The sequence below is a fragment of the Biomphalaria glabrata genome, chromosome 4 (genome assembly GCF_947242115.1).
Source record: "Biomphalaria glabrata chromosome 4, xgBioGlab47.1, whole genome shotgun sequence".
NCBI lineage: Eukaryota > Metazoa > Mollusca > Gastropoda > Planorbidae > Biomphalaria > Biomphalaria glabrata.
In genome coordinates this window covers 13,699,837-13,723,372 of record NC_074714.1, presented here as the reverse complement: position 1 = coordinate 13,723,372, position 23,536 = coordinate 13,699,837, and the positions used below count along the sequence as shown (strand labels likewise).

The window sequence follows — 23,536 nt, the reverse complement described above, 5'->3', positions numbered from 1 at the left end:
AATCAAACATAGAATTTTCTAGACAAATTTGTTCATTATGGATATCTTTGCAGTATAGTTCACCTACATATTAATTTTATGTTTTAGAAATGGTCTTGAGTCGTTTATTTCCGAAAGTTGAAACGTTTTGGTGACAACGATGACATGATAATGATGACATTAAATCCATGACGTGACAATGATGTCATGATAATAATTATAGGCAATGATGACATAACAATGATGTGATAATAATAACGATATGACAATAATGATTTAGCAATGATGACATGACAATGATGTCATGATAATAATGATACGACAATTATTACATAATTATGATGACATGACAATAATGATATAGCAATGATGACGTTACAATGATGTCATGATAATAATGACGTGGCAATGGTGAAATAATAATGACATGATTATTATGACATAGAATTGATGATAAGACAATGTGACATGATAATTATGACATAGCACTGATGATGTGATAATGATGACATACTAATGATGACATAACTGTCACAGTCTCAGTTGACATTGCCTGATTTAAAGTTCACGTTAAGAGTTTAAAAGACACGTGGAATTCCTGAGGTAGAAAACAGGAAGTAAAATGAATAAAGTTGACTTTGAGTTCAGTCAAGTAAGTCAAGTGGTATCCTTTAGATCGGGCGGTCAAGTAGTAGCCTATATTTTGGTCCGGGACGGACAGTAGCGACTTAGAAAAGTCGAACAGTAATTTCAGTTAGATAGTAACTTTTGGGCAGTTGATGCCAGTGTTGTTTTTTTTTTGAGGCATGTATTTCTAGTAGTTAATCAGTATTATTCTGTACAGTGTTACCCGCTGAGATGCGGACGTGATTTGTAATCTACTCTGGAGAGTTTAACGTATTAATTACACTTGATACCGCTGTTATGCGGATAGGATTGTTTATTTCTTGTCTTGTGTAACTAACTAGGAGTGCAGTATTGTTATTATTGTTGTCAAATAAACTTTATGTTTTGTCTGCTGAAACGGACCTAAGTCAATTTGTGGTATCTATGTTTGACACGTGTCAAGAGTACTCCAGGAAGCACGAACCCAGCATTCCACGACATTCGCACGGACTTCTTGGAGCACTCAGGAACTCAGGAACACGGACTATTTTTTCGCCAGTAAGATCGCTATTCAAATTGTGAAGCTGTCCAAGATTGTTCTCAAAAGTACAAGTTAAGGTGACTATGATAGCATTTCAACTGATTTTATTCTACATTTACTATTTTAAACTGTAAAAAGCCAGTCGACACGTTACCACTCAAGCGAAACCAGTCACACGTATTCAAGTCCATTGTCATTGAACTGGCCAGAGCCTTACTTTTTTTTTGTTTGACCTGAACACACACTGACCTCTACACACGACTGGGATTGTTATACACGGAAGTTATGTTTGCTATCAAGGCAGTCAATGCAAGAAACTGAACATTTCTTCTACAACCTTTATTTGTTAAATAATTTACTTTGTCATTGACCAATTTTTTGGGACATAACATCTGCACAGCAAGGTCAATGCTTCACTCTACATTTTTTGCTGACATCTTTAGATCCAGTATTAACATCACCATCTACAACCTTGTACATCTGCGTGGATGAAACAGAAGACAGCAGAGACAACCCTGAAACATCGATGTGTGAGTGAAAAATAAGACAACCCTGGAGCTGGAACTGATGTGCCTGTACATGTCAACTCGACCCAGAATCTGACGTCATTCAAGTCTCCGATCATCGAGGTGTACGTCGATTAAGACTCACCTATATATTTGTTCACTGTCCCCATACAGTAGCCAATTGTGGTACATTTAAATTCAAGCAAATCATACCACTATTGTATTAAGCTTTTTATTTAAGCTGTTTCTACCTGACACATTGTCATTACAAGATATCGTGGATTATACAAGCTAGTCATCTACAATTGGATTATTTTGTAACCGCTCAAGTACTTTGGATTATTTATCTTTATCACCTTGAAGTATCACTGTATTTTACCTGATGGATTACTATATCGGCGCGGACTGAACTAATTGGATTATTATATACCTGTCATCTCTCTGGATTATTTTGGTACTTCCTACATCGTCGCGCTTTGTAGCCTACTGATTGGATTATTTGCATACCTAGTGGATTATTATATCTTATTACATTATTGTGCTTCATATAAAGTGGATTACCTATTGAATTACTATTGGATTACTATTGGACTACTATGTTGTATGTGAGAGATCGACATTAAGAGGATTGAACTTAGCTACACCTAGGCAATCAAGAATGAAACTGTAAGTCATTACTAAGTATTGTATATAGGAATTTATCATTATATATTAAATTACAATAAGCATTTATTTGGTCGGTGCAAGTTACTATTATTTAGTACATTGTATTTGGCACACATTGATTACAAAGTTGATTATTTAGCGCATTGTACCTGACACATATTGATTATAAACTTAACACATTTATTGGCCATCTATTATTTAAATATCAAAAATACATGCAAAGTGAGACATTATTATTTTGTATTTTGATAACTTAAAAAACTAAGCACTCACTACACAGTTAATACTATATACAGATTGGAATCCTATATATTTGTTGACTTTATACACGTTGAAGATTATTTAATATTTATTGAAATTATACACACTTGAAGCCTAAATCCATACCTATCAACAATGTCTACCTATGATAAAATCTTGGAGTTGGCCAGAGAAATGGAATTGAAGGGTGAAAAGAAAAGAGAGTTTATCGAAAGAGAATTGGATGAATTAAAGAAGAAAGAACGTGAAGTAGCGGAACGAGATGAACGAGCTGCAGAAAGAGCGCATCAGAAAGAAATGAAACAAATAGAGAAAGAAATGAAGGCGCAAGAAGATAAAATAGAATTGGCTAGACTTGACGCTGCAAAGGTGAATCCCAACATATTACTACCACAGACACAGCAAGCCAAGACATAAGTCTCGAAATTCCACAAATTCAACGAGAAAAATGAAACTCTTGGAAAACTACCTTGTGCAATTCCAGCACATTGCCTCAACATATATGTCCCCTAAAGATATGGCTAAGCACCTACTCTCCAATCTCGCCGGTGAACCGCTTAATATAATAGCTACCCTGACACCTGAACAAAAGACTGACTACAAGGCTGTGAAAAACAGACTCCTCGAACACTTTGGCAAATCCGAGGACCACTACAGAAAACTCTTTCGAGATTGCAAAAGAATGGTGATTACAACAGAATTATTTTTGAAATTAGACAAAATATCTTAAAGTGGCTTGAATTCTCCAACTGTGATATGACGAAACCAGATGAAATTATTGATATGTTTTTAATTGATTGTGTGCTGTTGAACGTTACAGACAATGTTTTCACTTTCTTGAAAGAAAAAAAGATTAGAAACGAAACAGAGCTCATAACTAACCTGAACCTATTTAAGGACAGCCATCCTAATCACACCATCGACAGAAGAGACCTTCAAGTAGCTGCCACTATTAACACTGATTCAAGCAAGTTCAAGTACAGTAACAATAATAAGACCTGCTTTAATTGCGGCAGAAGTGGCCATATAAAGAGCCAGTGTAGATCAAACAACAGAAGAAATTTCCAGTATAGAAGTGGCACATATCAGAACAATAGATATGACCACAGAAGAAACAGCAGAGCAACCCAAAGCTACAGTCCTAATGCCAGAAGAAACAGCAGAGCAACCCAAAGCTACAGCCCTAATAACAGAAGAAACAGCAGAGCAACCCAGAGTTACAGCCCTAATGACAGAAGAAAGCAATACAACACCATCAATAACTACAACCTCCAGAACTATCAAAGAAGACAGCCATTCAACACCAACAACGACAACAACAACTTTCAGAACAATTATAGACAATCCAGACGTGACGGCTACGTTGAGATACTAAAATAAATATGAAATGATAAGAATGATATAGAAAATACGGCAGAAAATAAATAATGACAAGACAATGATGACATGATAATGATGACATAATAACGAGGTCATTAAAACCATGACATAACATTGATGACATGATAATAGATTCTGTCTAACATTTAGCTGAACTCGTTATGAACAACTTTTGATCTAGCAAGAGATCAATCTTTGTTTTGTTCCTCACAAGGAAATCCGAACTCATAAATATCATAAACAACAATATTCCCTTTCCACTTAGTCAAAGGAAAGAAAAGAAAAAAAGAAATCGATCTTCTCATCTCTCGGTTATGTTCTCCGCCTCTGATGTCATGTGCCACAATGGGGAACCAGAAACTAGCACGAGACATGATGACGCAATAGATGTGGCCTGGAAGCCTCGGACATGTCTTCTCTATTGATTTCTGGTTCTGAGTCTACCCCCCCCTCGCCCCCCCCCCTTTTTTTTTTAGCTCAGAGTCTGTGTGTGAGGATTGTCCTTCGTGTGATGTAAGAAAGACTAGAGCTGTGACATGTAACACATTCAGACCGAGTTGTTGTTAGAAATAGATCCAGGATTATATCAAAAGAGTCTCAGACAAAAAGACTCACTGTAGAAAACAGGTGACAATAACTTCACATCACTGTCCAACGTTCTCTTCTAAAAACATCTTACACATGATACATCTCCACACAATATATCTCCACACATTACATCTACACATGATACATCTCCACACAATATATCTCTACAAATTATATCTACACATGATACATCTCCACACAATATATCTCCACACATTACATCTACACATGATACATTTCCACACAATATATCTCCACACATTACATCTACACATGATACATCTCCACACAATATATCTCCACACATTACATCTACACATAATACATCTCCACACAATATATCTCCACACATTACATCTACACATGATACATCTCCACACAATATATCTCCACACATTACATCTACACATGATACATCTCCACACAATATATCTCCACACATTACATCTACACATGATACATCTCCACACAATATATCTCCACACATTACATCTACACATGATACATCCCCACACATTACATCTACACACGTTACATCTCCACACATTACATCTACACATGATACATCTCCACACAATATATCTCCACACATTACATCTACACATGATACATCTCCACATGTTACATCTACACACGTTACATCTACACACGTTACATCTACACACGTTACATCTCCACATGTTACATCTAGACATGTTACATCTCCACATGTTACATCTACACACGTTACATCTACACACGTTACATCTACACATGTTACATCTACACATGATACATCTACACATGTTACATCTACACACGTTACATCTACACATGTTACATCTACACACGTTACATCTTCACATGATACATCTCCACATGATACATCTACACATGATACATCTACATACGTTACATCTACACACGTTACATCTACACACGTTACATCTACACACGTTACATCTTCACACGTTACATCTACACACGTTACATCTACACATGTTACATTACACACGTTACATCTACACACGTTATATCTACACACGTTACATCTACACACGTTTTATCTACACACGTTTTATCTACACACGTTACATCTACACATGATACATCTCCACATGATACATCTCCACACGTTACATCTACACACGTTACATCTACACACGTTAATCTGCACACGTTACATCTACACACGTTACATCTACACATGATACATCTACACATGATATATCTACACATGTTACATCTACACATGATACATCTACACATGATACATCTACACATGATACATCTGCACAAGTTACATCTACACATGATACATCTCCACACGTTACATCTACACATGTTACATCTCCACATGATACATCTACACATGATACATCTCCACACGTTACATCTACACACGTTACATCTACACACGTTAATCTGCACACGTTACATCTACACATGATACATCTACACACGTTACATCTACACATGATACATCTCCACATGTTACATCTACACATGATACATCTACACATGTTACATCTCCACACGTTACATCTACACATGTTACATCTCCAAATGATACATCTCCACATGATACATCTCCACACGTTACATCTACACACGTTACATCTACACACGTTACATCTACACACGTTAATCTGCACACGTTACATCTACACATGATACATCTACACACGTTACATCTACACATGATACATCTCCACATGATACATTTCCACACGTTATATCTCCAATGTTAACTTTACACATGATACATCTACATATAATGATATATCAACACACTATTCATTTTTACAAGATACATCTCGAAATGATACATCTGGACATAATATATCTCTTCACAATATATCTACATAAAATACATCAGATTATCATCTGCACATGATCTCCACACAATATTTCGACTGTATACATGTCCACAAGATACATGTCCACAAGATACATGTCCACAAGATACATGTCCACATGATACATGTCCACAAGATACATGTCCACATGATACATGTCCACAAGATACATGTCCACATGATACAAGTTTATTTCTTTAAAATGTAAAATGGATCTTACAAATCAAAGTATATACAAATAGTAAACTACTTTGGTTAAAATTTATTTTGAAAGCCTATAATAGAGATGTGACTAAATTGAGTTTTGTAAATCCTTGGGAAAGTACTTTGGTAAGTGTAGTGTATTGATTCTTTAATAGTCTACGAACAGAACACTTCATTTCTATTGCGATAAATTAACTAAGGGAGAGCAATTTGTATATAGATATAAGAGAGAAATGGCCTCATAAAATATATTGAAATAACTGGTTGCAAGAAAACGTAAGGATCTTCTGATGAATTATTTTGCATTCTCTTATCAGACATTAACCTTTAAGTTCTTGGCTACATGCTACGTATCGCTGGGGGTGCCTAAATTACCTGTGTCTAAATTTCAAGTGTCTAAAGTTTTTAAATTATGCTCAAAATTATAGTCGTTATTAAAGAGTGCCTAATTTTCCGGTGCCTACTTTTCCGACATATCAAAAGTGCCTAATTTACCAGAGCCTAAATAACCGGGTGACTAAATTACCGGTACCTAAATCTCCGGGTGCCTAAATTATCGGTGCCTAAATTTCCAGTACCTAAATATCCAGACACCCGTATCGCCATGTCCCAGGTTGTATGCTTGTAATTTCGATATTGAGATAAAATCAGTAAAAAGCACCATATTCATAAGTAAATCAATGCTTATGTTAATGTTATTGACAATTTCGGCAGCCACAGTCGACGTTTGCAGTTTCTTTTTGTTATTGGGGAGGTACGTGCCGCACGGATAAGCTTTAAAATCGTGCAGAGTAGAGCAGAGTAAATAGTTTGTTCACTTTTTTTTTTATTTCATGAAAGAAGTATTTACAGTGCCCTTAATATCGCATAGGCCTGAATAGTGTTCCATGAACTACTGGAATAATTAACTAGTAGGACACCACTTACATATCCGGATAACAGAGTGTTCTGCTAAATATTGTTCTGGCTAGTATCTTGGGTATTATGCAAATCGGTGTTAGTTTACATGACTAGAAATGCTAAATCAGGTTTCTCTTATATTTTAAGAATATGCAGAAAAAAATGCATATTACAAATATGTAATTTAATTTCCTCGGAGATAAATAGTTTTTAAAATATATATTTTTAAGTTTTATTTCTTATTACCATATATTGTTATTGGAAATACGCCATTTTGGTGGCTAAATACTGGACTATCTCCCTTGAATTACTTCCCAACATTTTTCTGTTGCTGTTTTGTCTTTCTTTCTAGCAGCTATTAGGTCTAATATTAGAATTCATTTAAAATGATAGCGTAAGAACAAAAAACTCTCTTAAAAAAAGTTATTGAAAAAAAGAAGAAACAACTTCATCAATTTATTATTAACATTTTTTTAGACCTTCAGTTCAGTAAATACGATTAAAAATGCATAAGTTGACCGCATAAGAATAAAAATCTCTTCAAAAAAAAGATAAATTTGCTTAAAAACAACATGGTGGTCAGTAAAGGTATCTGGGCATCTAAACTATTACCTGCAAATCTACTACTATTTCATCAACTATTCTACATTAGCCAAAGAACAATACAATTAACGATATCAACTTAATCAAGACGTTCCACTACTGTAAAATCTTAGGAAGTCTGCTTCGTCTATTTATCCATAGTTACATTTGTACTAATCAAACTTCTTCTAAGCTATCGCCATATTGTTCCTCCTTGTTCGCCCATTCTGCTACGTCATTCGTCTGTCTTACTACGTCACAACTTTACCGCCGCTAAAACAATACACACTATATTCGTCTACCAAAACTAACATGCTCTCTAACTATACTAGTACACAACAATATTCACAATGTGCGCAATGTTCCGTTAAAGAAAAAAGTTTAGGAATCACTCCGCATAGGGGAAAACAAAAAAAAAACGGGTTGGGCCGTAACAAGAAAGTTGAACCATAGGTTGCAGCTTGCACCTATCAGCGAAACAATTCTGCGGGCGGCCTAGGGAAAAGACTGCTCCTCAAGTGAGATTGTTAATTTGTAGGACATAAGTAAGGAGGTCTTTTTTTGGGGGGGTCAATTTTACACCTCGCCGTGACAGCCTCAAAGTGCACCAGGTAAGATGCCTGGGAAGTTCTAGTCTAGCCTGTCCAAGACACTCTTATGTCGCACTTCTAGCCTGTCCAAGACACTCTTATGTCGCACTTCTTTCATCTGCTTTGCCACACCACCTGTTGCCACACCACCCAAACTTTACCCGGCCGCTGTACACAATATATTCGTTCCGATATTTCATTCGATACTAAACTAAAAAAAAATGTAAATATTCTTCATGTAGATGTCTCCAAGGCCCGCATCGCAACTACTCACTCTTAATTATTTTATAGCTAACATCATGACCTACAGCTAATTGATAGCTAGAAAAAAGTATCGTTCTCCTTTCAGACCTTTTGATCTATAAGATAGATGATGTTAAGGTCATCTGTATCTTTGGCCAGCGGTTAACGAGCAGTGTGTCATATGGCCAGCAAAGCTCCCAACCACCTTTACTTTCCCCATCTAAAGTTAGGTACCCATTAGAGTTGGGTGAACCAAGGGGCGCTCTGAAATTCACGAAATTCAAAATACCAGTCTTCACCCCACGATTCAAACCCGGAACAACAGGTTCGAAAGCCAAGCGCTTAACCGCTCACCCACAGCGCCCCCATTGGGTAGCTAGCACTAAGATTATTATTCTATTTTTGGACAAACCCATTGGAGAAATTCCTTTGCCCTTTCCAAACCCTAAAGCTCTCAAGTTCTATGCAACGTCAAACAGAGTCCCATGAACTGTAAAAACGTCTTATCTTATAAATTACAGACGTTCCTTCAGATAAGTCCTACGCGTTGTCATGCGTTAATCTAGTCATGCATGCTAATTATAGACCTAAATCCCGCTAAGTCATTGGTTTTCCTAGCTGATTCAGGCTATTTGTTCCATGCTTTATTGGCACTTGGGAAGAAGCCAGAAGGAGTTCTTGACCAAATTTGTTGTTGCTAATGAAACGTATGCATTTTACTTTGTGTCTTGGTATTTTATTTATAAAGTGCTTTATCTAATTAGATAATTGAGGAACACAGAACTAATAATCAAGTGACTATTTGAGGCAATAAATTAAGTACCCAAATAAGAAAAAAAAAAACACAACTACCATGTTGTATTCCTTCGCCCTCTCCAGGTCTACAACATTTCAAGCACCTCTTCCCAAGTAAGAAACAACTTGGTTTCACCTGACGACACATTCACCTCGACCCTTCCATCAGCCGTGTCATTTTCCCCGACCCACCCCAACCACCAGCGCTCACTACAAATCCTACCCCCCCCCCCCCCAACAGCCTCTCTTCCATCTCCTGTATAGTTGTGTGAGTAGTGGTCTCTGCGCGAGCGAGAGGCGGGGGTGAGCTTTGTCCTCGTAGGTGATGGCGGACTTAGCATCGCTCAGTGGTGCGCCCGACAGGAGAAAGCGCTCGCAAAATAGGGGGAGAAAGAGGAAGCAGAGAGAGAGAGAGTGAGAGGAAGAAAAAAAAACGGTTTAGAGAGAGGGAAAGAGTGAACAATAGTCCTCCACCTTCCTTGCCGGTCTACAGGCACCTATTCGCGGCTATTAAATTACACTGGAGCTTAGTTGTAATGTGTGTCGCCTGTTGTTGTTTTTTCAATCGCCTTTGAACTGTTACCTCTGACCCCTGCAGCCTACTGACATGCCCCTCTCCGCTTCACACATACCTCCCCATCCACTCTGACCTCCCATCTTATTATTCCTCACCAAAACTACCGTGCAAATTGTTTCTGCCTCATTTCCGACTAGCCTACTAATCGCTAGATAATCACTTCGGGTGTACAGCCAATTCTGTACGATGTTTTGTTTACTATTGTCGGAGCGCGAGGTAGCGCGAGGAAAGCCGCGCTGGAGCACGTACAGTGAAGTCATGTCCGGGCCACTAGCTCCCAGTCTTACAGGTTGCCGCCGATCGAGGCTTTAATTTTCATTGCATTTAGACCGTTAGGATACCAAATTGTTCTTTTGTTTTTCTTTTTCTTTCATTCCTGCTGTATCAGGAGTTTTTGTTTCGCACTGTGGATAATTAGCCCATCTTGCTGACCGTTTCACGCTAAGTACGAGCTCTTCAGCTTTCATATCTTCTAACCTCGGATAGAACCACTACAGCTTCTTTTCCTAAAAAGTAGTTCTTTAATTAGGATAAAAAATTCGTCTGCTAAAGAGATTGAATTCCTGGAATAATTTCTGACAGTGGATTGTATATTGAAGCTGGCAACTGTACCTCTTTAGGATTTGTTTAATTAAGGTAGGTTATTATTTTTTTGCTTTTACAATGTCCTATCTATATTATTTAGATCTAGAGTTTTTTCGAAAATCATTTCAACCTTTGCCATATTGTAATACATTTAATTAGCAGCAATGCAATTAATTAGAATAGTGCTATGATTTCAAAACGTAGATTATGGTCTCAGTTAGATACAAATAAGGAAGTAATTAAATATTTTTTGTTCAGAGTGATCCCAGGTCAATACACTTCCATTGAGAAGGGTCATTTCATCTTAACTGCTACACCACGCTTGTATTTACTCAGCAGACTTTGACATCATTGTTAACACACCATTTCGTAGAGCGTGTATTTTCAATAAGATGTTTTGATGATAGCTATGAGATTTTTAAATCGGATCCGTGAGAAGTTTCGATGTTTTCAATGAGATATTTTCCTGATGTCAGTGCACTATTTCGATGTTTTAGTTTTAAAATAGACACTTGAAAGACATAGAAAGAACAAAATGCCAGGCTCTTGAAGATGTCGAGGTGATACTGAAATAACGTGTAGCTGTGTGATAAGATGTCGATGTGATACTGAAATAACGTGTAGCTGTGTGATAAGATGTCGAGGTGATACTGAAATAACGTGTAGCTGTGTGATAAGATGTCGAGGTGATACTGAAATAACGTGTAGCTGTGTGATAAGATGTCGAGGTGATACTGAAATAACGTGTAGCTGTGTGATAAGATGTCGAGGTGATACTGAAATAACGTGTAGCTGTGTGATAAGATGTCGAGGTGATACTGAAATAACGTGTAGCTGTGTGATAAGATGTCGAGGTGATACTGAAATAACGTGTAGCTGTGTGATAAGATGTCGAGGTGATACTGAAATAACGTGTAGCTGTGTGATAAGATGTCGAGGTGATACTGAAATAACGTGTAGCTGTGTGATAAGATGTCGAGGTGATACTGAAATAACGTGTAGCTGTGTGATAAGATGTCGAGGTGATACTGAAATAACGTGTAGCTGTGTGATAAGATGTCGAGGTGATACTGAAATAACGTGTAGCTGTGTGATAAGATGTCGAGGTGATACTGAAATAACGTGTAGCTGTGTGAGAACGTAACATTATACAATTAATTCATGACCAAGAAACCGTTTAAGAGCTAATTGTAAGGATTTCATTTCAATCCATTTCATATTGTTACAACATCAGTACTGCACTGACTCCCAACTCTAGTACCCTCACTGACTCCCAGTATTAGTACCGTCACGGTGTCACTGACTCCCAATATCAGTACTTTCACTCCCAATATTAGTACTTTCACTGACATACAATACTGGTACTGTCACTGACTCACAACACTGGTACTGTCACTGACTCATTACATTGGTACTTTCACTGACTCACAACATTGGTACTTTCACTGACTCACAACATTAGTACAGTCACTGACTCACAACATTAGTACAGTCACTGACTCCACGGCCATACCCCTGTGTCTCAGCTTTTCACGACTATGTCCAAGATATTCTTTGGATTTTAAAGACTCGCAGCAACTGTGTGATTATCTGCCTTGTGAAAAGGAAGACACCAGCTTACATCCCACCAATCAATCAATCAATCAATCAATCAAACAGGCAGTCGATCAATGCACATGTCTGTCTGCATCATTTAACACCAGCACATGAGTCATTCATTTCTTTTTTTAAAAATTCTTTTAATCTGCCTCTTCATTCGTGAACTCTTCAAGTTTTTTTCCCTCTTCTTATTATTACAAGTAACAGACGTTAATTAAAACAGTCTTTTTATTTCTGGTTATTTTACAAGCAGTTTGTTTATCTTGTTAATTACAGACTTCAAATCTGCTGCTTTTTTTTTCTCTTGTTTAAGCACCGGAAATTATTTTATTTTAAATAAACCGGTCCATTATAGGCGACCTATAGAAATGTGCTGTTGTTGTTTTTTTTTCAACATTATTTAAGCTGCATATCCCTAGGAGTCTGAGTTCAGTAATCGGAGGGTCCTTGGCACTTAACATGGCAGTAGTTTTACGTAGGACCATCCCCATTTTGGAGCCTTGAATGAAAGTGATCTTAATACAAGCTAGAGCAATGACATAGTACAGCACTGCATTTAAAATTATGCCCTTTTTTTTCTTTTTAATGCATGAATATTCTTTAAACACATTTATTTTAGTCTGTCAAGCCTCTTCTCTCTTTGATGGTGAGACGTTGGTGCAGCTGCACTGTATGTACTGTAGTGTTTCCGGTCCTGGTGTTACTTTCATGGGAAACGTATTTCTCATAGCTGTATACACAAAGCACTTTGGTTAGTTGTCTGCTTGGTCGAATGGTATTTGATCTTGACTATCACCGTGATGGGTCTGGGGTTCGAAACCTGTTGTCTCTCATTCCTTGCCGTATTGTGAAGTTTTAGGCTAAGACGCGAAAGTCAAATGAAGGTCCTAAAAGAGATCTATTGAAAATTGTATCCATGCACTTGCAGCCTATGGCCCTGTTAACCTTGAACAATGATGCCTTTCTTGGCCTTTCTTTGCCTTTCTTGGTCTTTCTTGGTCTTTTATGGTCTTGTCTTGGTTTGGGTGCCATGTTAATTTCCAAACCATGTCTCACGTGCCGCACCACTGTCAAAAGTCATGCAAACAAATAAAAGAAAACAATGCTCTGAGGCTTCAGACTTTTTGAGCAGACAGTACCATGTCACGGGCCGGAAATGTCCCTCGGAGCGTATTTCTGGCATTACAGATGTAGAACTATTGTAAATATAGTAACAAATATATGAGACAGAAACATTGTTTAAGATCCAGTTTTTTAAAATGTAAATTGTAATGCTGTAAGGAGAAAAAGTATAGAATGCGATACGTAGAAATGTGGTGGCTATATAATGGCACCTAAGAAAATTTAATAAAACATTATTTATTGTATACAAATATTAGAGAGCAATACTTTTCTATCTGGCTAATTACAATATCTATAAATCTATAAATACATATAATAAAAAACTGAACTTGAAAATTGTTTTTTTTAAAGATGTAATATTGAAGGCCATTGTGCAGGCAGCGGTTTTAATCAATGCCACAAATATTTTGAACCTATTCATATTGTGGACTGTTTCATTGAATTACTTCTATGCCAAGAAGATTAACAATCTGATCAAAGGCATTAAAAACATTTTCAAACTTTGATTGACAGCTCTTATTGAGCTTAAAAATGTTCCAAATGTTACACTCACACGGCAACTGCACAAAGTTGAACTGGATGTAGGCTACGCTAAATAGTTTTTCCTTAAGTCAATGGTCAATTTAGCGTTCTTAAAAGACCTACTGGTTGAGCCCTATTGAAACGCACCCCAAAGACCTACTGGTTCTAATACATTTTTATAGATTCATTTGTTCATTGTACAGAAGAGCCCATTAGAGACTTATTAGTGTCATTGAAAGATTTACTGAAGGGACCTTCGCTATCTCTTGGTACCTACTACTGAAGGGACCTTCGCTATCTCTTGGTACCTACCACTGAAGGGACCTTCACTATCTCTTGGTACCTACCACTGAAGGGACCTTCGCTATCTCTTGGTACCTACCACTGAAGGGACCTTCGCTATCTCTTGGTACCTACTACTGAAGGGACCTTCACTATCTCTTGGTACTTACCACTGAAGGGACCTTCGCTATCTCTTGGTACCTACTACTGAAGGGACCTTCACTATCTCTTGGTACCTACTACTGAAGGGACCTTCGCTATCTCTTGGTACCTACCACTGAAGGGACCTTCACTATCTCTTGGTACCTACCACTGAAGGGACCTTCGCTATCTCTTGGTACCTACTACTGAAGGGACCTTCGCTATCTCTTGGTACCTACCACTGAAGGGACCTTCACTATCTCTTGGTACCTACCACTGAAGGGACCTTCACTATCTCTTGGTACCTACTACTGAAGGGACCTTCGCTATCTCTTGGTACCTACTACTGAAGGGACCTTCACTATCTCTTGGTACCTACTACTGAAGGGACCTTCGCTATCTCTTGGTACCTACCACTGAAGGGACCTTCACTATCTCTTGGTACCTACCACTGAAGGGACCTTCGCTATCTCTTGGTACCTACTACTGAAGGGACCTTCGCTATCTCTTGGTACCTACTACTGAAGGGACCTTCGCTATCTCTTGGTACCTACTACTGAAGGGACCTTCGCTATCTCTTGGTACCTACCACTGAAGGGACCTTCGCTATCTCTTGGTACCTACCACTGAAGGGACCTTCACTATCTCTTGGTACCTACCACTGAAGGGACCTTCACTATCTCTTGGTACCTACCACTGAAGGGACCTTCGCTATCTCTTGGTACCTACCACTGAAGGGACCTTCGCTATCTCTTGGTACCTACCACTGAAGGGACCTTCGCTATCTCTTGGTACCTACTACTGAAGGGACCTTCACTATCTCTTGGTACCTACCACTGAAGGGACCTTCGCTATCTCTTGGTACCTACCACTGAAGGGACCTTCACTATCTCTTGGTACCTACCACTGAAGGGACCTTCGCTATCTCTTGGTACCTACCACTGAAGGGACCTTCACTATCTTTTGGTACCTACTACTGAAGGGACCTTCGCTATCTCTTGGTACCTACTACTGAAGGGACCTTCACTATCTCTTGGTACCTACCACTGAAGGGACCTTCGCTATCTCTTGGTACCTACTACTGAAGGGACCTTCGCTATCTCTTGGTACCTACTACTGAAGGGACCTTCGCTATCTCTTGGTACCTACTACTGAAGGGACCTTCGCTATCTCTTGGTACCTACCACTGAAGGGACCTTCGCTATCTCTTGGTACCTACTACTGAAGGGACCTTCGCTATCTCTTGGTACCTACTACTGAAGGGACCTTCACTATCTCTTGGTACCTACTACTGAAGGGACCTTCGCTATCTCTTGGTACCTACTACTGAAGGGACCTTCGCTATCTCTTGGTACCTACCACTGAAGGGACCTTCACTATCTCTTGGTACCTACTACTGAAGAACAATACGAAGCTATACAGCTGCAGCAAACTGAAGTGACTTACGCCTTAATGAAGTGCCGTTCAAAGACCTGACTAGTTCATCTTTTATGAATGGCATTTCATAAAGCTATTAGGTCACCTTGATGGAGTCAAGTTCCATTCCAAAACCTACTATTTTATCTTGGACTACTGGTTTGCCTTACTAAATTTGACTTCAGAAATCTATTTCACCTTGCTAAAGTGGACTTTAAAGAACTACTCGTTGATCTTGCTAGAATTGACTTCAAAAACATAAAAGTTCCAACTTGCTAGATTGGATTTAAGAGAGCCATCGGTTTACCGTACTACAATGGTCTTCAAAAATCTACTATTTCACCTTGCTAGAGTGGACTTTAAAAATGGTACAACGTATTATTAATGCATGATGAAATTCTACCCACCACTTGGGCTTCAATTTCATGCTTTTGCGACATTAAACTAGCACTCTATCACCCGGTGTTGATCACGAAAGGCATAACTAAAATAAGAATAAGTACTATATAGACATGGTACTTTTGTTTTTCTCCGGTACACGTTGTGATTTTGATACTATGGAGATAATCTAGAACTGTGTCAAGTTATGTACAATTGGTTATTGTGTTTCTCTTACTTGGTGCGTGGCAAAGTCTGTTGCGCCTAAACAGGCGACTTTGAGCAATCCGAATTTGTTTCCAACTGTTCTCTATACAATCGAATACATCTATTTTGAAATAAAACACAAAAACAAACATGTACATTCAGAATTCACGTTGCTGGACATAGTTTTGAGCTTGCATTGCTTGTAAAGATTGCTTCCCATGTTTAGCCCGTGAAAAGGGAGACAAATTACGAGACATTTATGTCTGTGTTGACAAACATTTAGATAATTCAATACAACACCCTTGAGAATCTAGTTTTAATAGCATTCGTGTTGGCGTCAATGCATTTTTATAAGGTAAACATGCGCTATTTTTGGGTAACCCTTTAGATTTAAAAAGGAAAAGAATTGAAGAGGGAGGTTTTAAAGACTCATGTAGAGTCATTGGTGCTTCTTTTTTCTATTCGCGTACAAAACATACAGTTGCCCATAAGAATTCTATTGTTATCACTAAAAGGGACAAATGCGGGCAACTGATGCCTAAATCATTAAGCTTCAGACAGGAGGAGCTCTTTAACCATGGCTGGCTACCCACCTAGGAAAATGAAAACTCTGAATCCAAACCTCTGCTGCCTTGCAGCCCAAACTTTGGAAGGGCTTTGGGAGTAAACCCTGAGGTAAAAATCAGGAGCCGGTGATCCTAAGGCAGCTTGCAGCGCTACACCCTGGCAGTACATACGATTCCGCTGATCCCAAACTGTAAAGGCACCTGCCTTTCCATTAGAACACCAGCAGCCTTTAAAGGAGAAACTGTTGTGTACACGACATTCCTCCGAGCATAGCCGATCTTCTTGCTTTCATCTCACTTCTATGAGATGCTTTGCTAAAGAAGGAGCCCAGAGAGAGAGGAGATAGAGAGAGAGAGAGAGTTGATTATGTGTAGTCTTAGCTCCAAGCGGCAATGAGGTAGATTTGTGGCAAGCACATTAAAAGGACTATCTATTTTTATTTTTTATTGTAGCACAGGGTTCACAGCTCAGCAATTAAAAAAACAGAATTGAGGTCGTGAATACGTCACAAGTTAATGTTGTATAATTTAGTAGTGCTAGAGGTGCTAATATGAAATTGCACTAAATTAAGTTTCTAAATTTTTTTGGTCATGTTTTCGGTAAGCTAATTATGCATTTTTTAAATTTCATCTTTTTTTTTTTTGTTCCTACCTATTTCTAGGCAGTCAAGATTTATGAATGAAATTCGAATTAAAACTATGCTCAATAAAATTTAATATATAGACACGAATGAAACAAAACAAAAAATAAATACAATTTAATGGGCTACTTTGATATTAGAATTTCAATATCTCGCTTCAATTTAGTTAAGTTTAGTATTAAAACATTTCAGTAAGTGATATTCAGTTTTATTAGATTAGCGTGCAACCTTGCTGACACATTTTCCCCTCTAAATATGAAGATGGTAAAACAATTAGAAATTTTCTGTTGATACTCCATAATATGTTATAAGTATCAAGGTAAATTCTTTTCTGTAGCCGGAAGATTTGACATCCTTGACAAAACCACGTTTCTCATATAATGTGAGGTTTTCCGGATTTAGCTAATAAGAAGAGATATAGTAAGACGCTCGCAAACTTTTCTCTTTGTGATTTTGAAGTGAGCATTTTGACCATTGTGGGTCTATTCTGAACTTTTTCTTTGAGTGTTGGAAAGTATGTCAATATCTATCTTATCATCTCAAATGATCCTCCAGCTGAGTTGGTTTATGGGGTCATTACTTAAAACTTTGTTGCTAAAAAAGGCACATAGGCCATGATGGAAGGGACAAAGCCAAATTTAAAATAATCAACGCTGTACGGTCTACGTTTCTTTTTGGATTCTGCCTTGCTTAATATTGATAATATATAGTCTCATGTCGATATAATAAAGATAATTTAAAATGTTAACATTCATCAATATAAAAAAAATTCATTCGAATAACATAGTTTAAAATCAAAGGATTAACTTAGGTACAAATCATATGTGTGTATGGGTTAGTCCATTACTGGGAAAGAAAATTATAAGTCTCTAACTGCTTAAATTAGATGGAGTTTCGTCAACCCCGCTTTACATCTCATAAACCCCCAATTTATTTTTTCACCTTCGTAGACCCATTGGAAGTCGTCGTAGATCCATTGGGGGTTTATATAGACCACTTTGAGAATCAGTGCACTAATAGGTCTACACTGTATCATAAGTTGACTTAATTTTACTTGTGACTGTAATTGTGTGAATTAAAGTGTCCCCCAATTCTTAAGAGAATTTCTTCTTTGTCATTTCGAAGCACAACTCTAAGACACAACAGAAGATTCTTAACACAGAGACGCCACATTTTGAAATGACGAAGTAGGGAAACCACCGAGCTTTGGTGTCAGACCATGAAACATTCAGAAAACAAACCGACCTCAATGTAAAGACAAAAATCAATATTTGTTTTATGCAGAATGAAAGTATGATAGCAAACTTTTAGCCATGGGGAAGGTTTGATAAGGGTCGGAGGTTACTATAGGCAACACAAGCTATAGCTTTCAGCCCCCAAGAAATATATTGCAATGACATGTAATACCTGGACTGATAAAGGGACCCAAACGAGCAACATATCTTAAATAGTTTTGTTTTTTTTTGCAGTGGAAATACGGCACTTGTTTTGGTGATGTCATTTGAAATTCTTTTTCCTAGTTTGTAGCTTGTTTTTTTTTTTTTTTGTTTTTTTTTTTTGGCTATGGTTTTAACTTGGTTTTAACTTGGTTTTTACTTGGTTTTTACTTGGTTTTAGCTTATTTTCGTTTTTTTCCCTAGATTTTCGGCTTTGTCATGCTTTCATTTCGGAAAACAATGCCAGCAGCCCACTGACCATTATAATTTTAGATTAGTGTCAGCCAACTTATGGGGCAGACGCAAACATTTGCCGCCCTTTTCCCTGGCTGTTGTTAGAGAGTTTGAGGTTTACGTCGGAGCTCATTACGGCAGCCTGATTCCCCCCATTACTTGGCTTGCTTGGCGTGACCTGCCAGTCAGGTGATGGACAGATATTTGGGCCTCGATCGATAGACATTGATGACATTTTTGGGTTATTATGAGTGGGCCTAGTTATCTCCCTCAGCTTTTTTTTCTTTACTGGCATTGCTTCCCCTTGTTCCCAAACACCGTATTCAATAGTGCTGCTCTGTTTTTGCGATGAATAAGCAGCAACAGAAAAAGCATGCAGTTAAGTATAGAATGGCTTCTATCTCTATAACTATATATCTATGGTAGCATTCTTGTAGGCTGACCAAAACTTTGGACCACATAACAACGGAATTAAACGAAACCAAACCAACATATTTTTTTGATGTTTTTTTTTTAATGGTTAAGAGAGCAAGTGAGTGTATGCAAGGCCGGATTTAAGTTAGTGGAGCCCTCTACACTTTCTCGAAAGCTTAATTATGAATCCATTTAATAATAATCCTTTTTTTTTAAAGCATGGCTTATTTTAGAAGAAAGCAGTTGTACATTTTATCTCATTTTCCTTCTTTAAAAATTTAATATGCATATTTTAGCAAAAAAAAAAAAAAGAAGTATATTTTTGAGTTTGTAAAGGTTAAGACCCTGGGTTAACTCACTGCCTATAAACTTAAAGGTGCATTTATAACGATTAAAAATATTTTTACCAATTGTTTTTGTTTAGCGCAATTTCATGTTTTTATAGCTTTCTTAATACCCCATGATCCTATCACTTGCCTGGATCAGTTGTGAAACGGGACGGTGGAAAAAGAAGGTATCTTTGTGAATATTACCGTGATCGCTTTTTAAATGCATTTATAAAAAAAAAAGTTTAATGACCTGGATTGGAACTTGATGGCTCTAGTCTCCCCAAGCCAACGCACTATTATTATTTATTTTCTCCATCACACATGTTGAGAGTTAATCTTGTAACACCAGACATAGTCAATAGTGTATCAGAGAGGTAGCGTTTCATAGTCTTTTGTTTGCTATCGATTATACTCTCTTGTACCACCTGATGTTATTTTTAACTCGCTTGAAACATTTCCCATTGTTTGAAGTTGTCCGTCGGCATGGATAGCACAAATTTTAGATGTTTTACAGTAGGCAATAATCTAGATTGTATATTGTAATAATCGTTTGAACTACTGTAAACAAAATTGTAAGAAAAAAAAAGTATAAATACAACAATGGTCAGAAAGAAGGCCTTTCTTTATGTCTTGAGAAAAGTTTCCGACTGCATTGTGCAATGTTTAAATGTCTGGGTTTAATACTTTAGACGTACAGAATTATTATTACCATTTTATTTAATGCCTTAGGAGGTAGATAGTTTATATTAATTTGTTATATGTAATGTGAACGTCATTTATGTACAAAACTAAGAGTGTTTCTTTTCCAGTTTTTTTAAATTCATAAATGTTTTTTAGCGGTCGCCGAAAGGGGAAAAGACGCTATTAGTTTTGTGAGAAATGTCTGTCCGTCTGTCCGTCTGACCGTCTGTCCGTCTGTCCCGTTTAGATCTCGTAAACTACAAAAGATATTGAAAATCCGACATCACAATATTTTAGACCAGTGATGCCCAACATAAATCGACCTGCGGGCCATTTTAATTTCCGACATTGGTGTCGCGGGCCACATAAAGGAAAGGTACAAAAATGAAATGAAATTGACCTGAAACTATTTGATTAGAAACCCCCTGGATCTAGCACTTACATTCATTAATGGGATATTATTATCTCATGCGCCAGAAAACGGCTTCATTTCTTTACTAAAAATATGAGCAACACTGTAGCTAGCTTTACCAACGACTCATATTCTTGTCTCTTTTTGGTAAATATTAACATTAATCTTCCAATCTCTAGACGTAGTTTAACAATCTTTTTTTTTTATTCAATGACGTCAAATTTCTTTAAAAAAAAACAAAAAAACAGCTACACTTTATTTGCAACTCAACTTATTATCATGTTTTGCCAAAAAAGAAAAGTTTTTTTTTTCTTTTTTTGTATTTATGATAAATTCTACATTAAGAGTCTCATAAACGCACAAATGTTAGTCATTGTACCAATCATCGGAGACATTTATTAAATCTTTTCTTTAAAAAAGGGGGGGGGGGGTTAGCTGATTTTATATACGTTGTGCCGACATTTCGGCGGGCCGGATGGAACCACGTCGCGGGCCGGATTTGGCCCGCGGGCCGTATTTTGGGCATCACTGTTTTAGACCATTCAAAGTTCTGATGCAACGGCTACTTTTTTTTTTCTGAAAGCGAAAAATCTAATTTTTAAAATCAGTTATGCTAGCAGTTTTTTAAAAAGAAAAAGCTAATTAGTATGCATTATAAGTTAGACCTAATTTAAAACGAAAAGTAATCTTATAAACTACATTTCATCCTCGAAATAAAGAATTCGTAGATTACTTCATAGCATCACAAAAGAGATACAAGACACCGATAGCAAAGACAAACAGACACAAACACTCTTTTGTTCCCCTGGCAATCAAATCATTAAATAAGAACAATCTGGTATAAACTTTGTCACATGTGAATTATGAGTGAGTCTGGTGTGAATGTACACTTTGGTTTCTTATAGTTATAATGCTTTTTGTTTGGTGTAATGCACAAATTGTAAGACAAATTTCCTTACGGATAATAAAGATTATTATTATTATTATTATTATTATTATTATTATTATTATTATCCTGAACATTTATTTTATTGCGGAATTTTTTTTTATTTTTTTTTTGAGGATTCGAATAAGAGATTGAGCCTTTTCAAAACAATTAGATCAATCATAAGACATTAGTTAGGCCAGGGGAGGCGCGGTGGCTGAGTGGTAAAGCGCTTAGCTTCCGAACCGGAGGTCCCGGGTTCGAATCCTGGTGAAGACTGGGATTTCGAACTTTGGACGCCTCTGAGTCCACTCAGCTATAATGGGTACCTCACATTAGTTGGGGAAAAGTAAAGGCGGTTGGTCGTTGTGCTGGCTACATGACACCCTCGTTAACCTTAGGCCACAAAAACAGATGAACTTTACATCATCTGCCATATAGACCACAAGGTCTGAAAAGGGAACTAGTTAGGCCAGGTTCACATCTAACTGTACATTCACTTTCACCTATCCTTTGATCTGCGGGACCGTTGGGGCACTACACAAGATCTGTTAACCTTCTTTCTCCATTCTTATCCGTCATTTGTCTTTGATATAATTTCATTCGGATGTTCTTTCTGAAAATATTGAAGCCTGCCTGGGTGGACCACTTCGGGGGCCGATTTTGAGTTTGTGTTTCCACACAAACTATCTTTTGTAATCTTGTTTAAAGTTGTAATTAAAAATAATCCACACACAATAAGATAGCACTATTACACTAGGATTTTAAAATATAATTTTTATTAAAGATTCTCATGTCTAATTTCTTGGCCTAGAGTGAATATATACTACATATCTTGTTTGTTGTTATCAAAAGGCTTTAAAAGAAATGAGATGAATAATGTTGTTTGGTGTTTATTATTATTTTTTTTTTAATTCATGAATAATTTTTTTTAAAGTTGTAATGAAAAAAAAAATGAATAAAATAGAATATCACAAAGCCATAGCGCTATGATTAAACCAAGGTTTTTAAATACAAACGGTTTTAATTATTACATTTACTATTAGAAAATGTTTCTTAAATCTAATTGGATGCTGTGTATACTTAAATAAATAAATTAGAATAAAGCCCATTGGGTATCTTATAAGAGACGTCTGGTTAGCAATAATTTACATGTACCTCCCCACCTAAAGACCAGTGGGTATCTTAAAAGAGATGTCTGGTCAGTACTACTTTAAATGTACCTCTCCACCTGAGGCCCAATAGGTATCTTAAAAGAGATGTCTGGTCAGTACTACTTTAAATGTACCTCTCCACCTGAGGCCCAATAGGTATCTTAAAAGAGATGTCTGGTCAGCAATAATTTACATGTACCTCCACACCGCCTCCTTGTTTTCTTTCCAGACAGATT

At 37.2% G+C, this 23,536-nt stretch overlaps 2 protein-coding genes across 2 annotated transcripts in view; both read left to right on the top strand.

Annotated features, from left to right (window-relative positions):
* The first annotated feature begins 2,694 nt into the window (after positions 1-2,694).
* LOC129925783 (myb-like protein D) lies at positions 2,695-3,939 on the top strand. The gene is made up of 3 exons (XM_056026330.1): positions 2,695-2,928; positions 3,044-3,244; positions 3,457-3,939. Exons 1-3 carry the CDS (start codon positions 2,695-2,697, stop codon positions 3,937-3,939), a joined length of 918 nt encoding a protein of 305 aa, XP_055882305.1.
* A 6,068-nt stretch (positions 3,940-10,007) lies between these two features.
* The window catches only part of LOC106054061 (potassium voltage-gated channel protein Shal-like), a 210,503-nt gene continuing 196,974 nt past the window's right edge, over positions 10,008-23,536 (top strand). The window contains exon 1 of the mRNA XM_056026848.1: positions 10,008-10,892. The gene's annotated coding sequence lies outside the window, so the exon portion shown is untranslated. The remainder of the gene's footprint in view (positions 10,893-23,536) is intronic.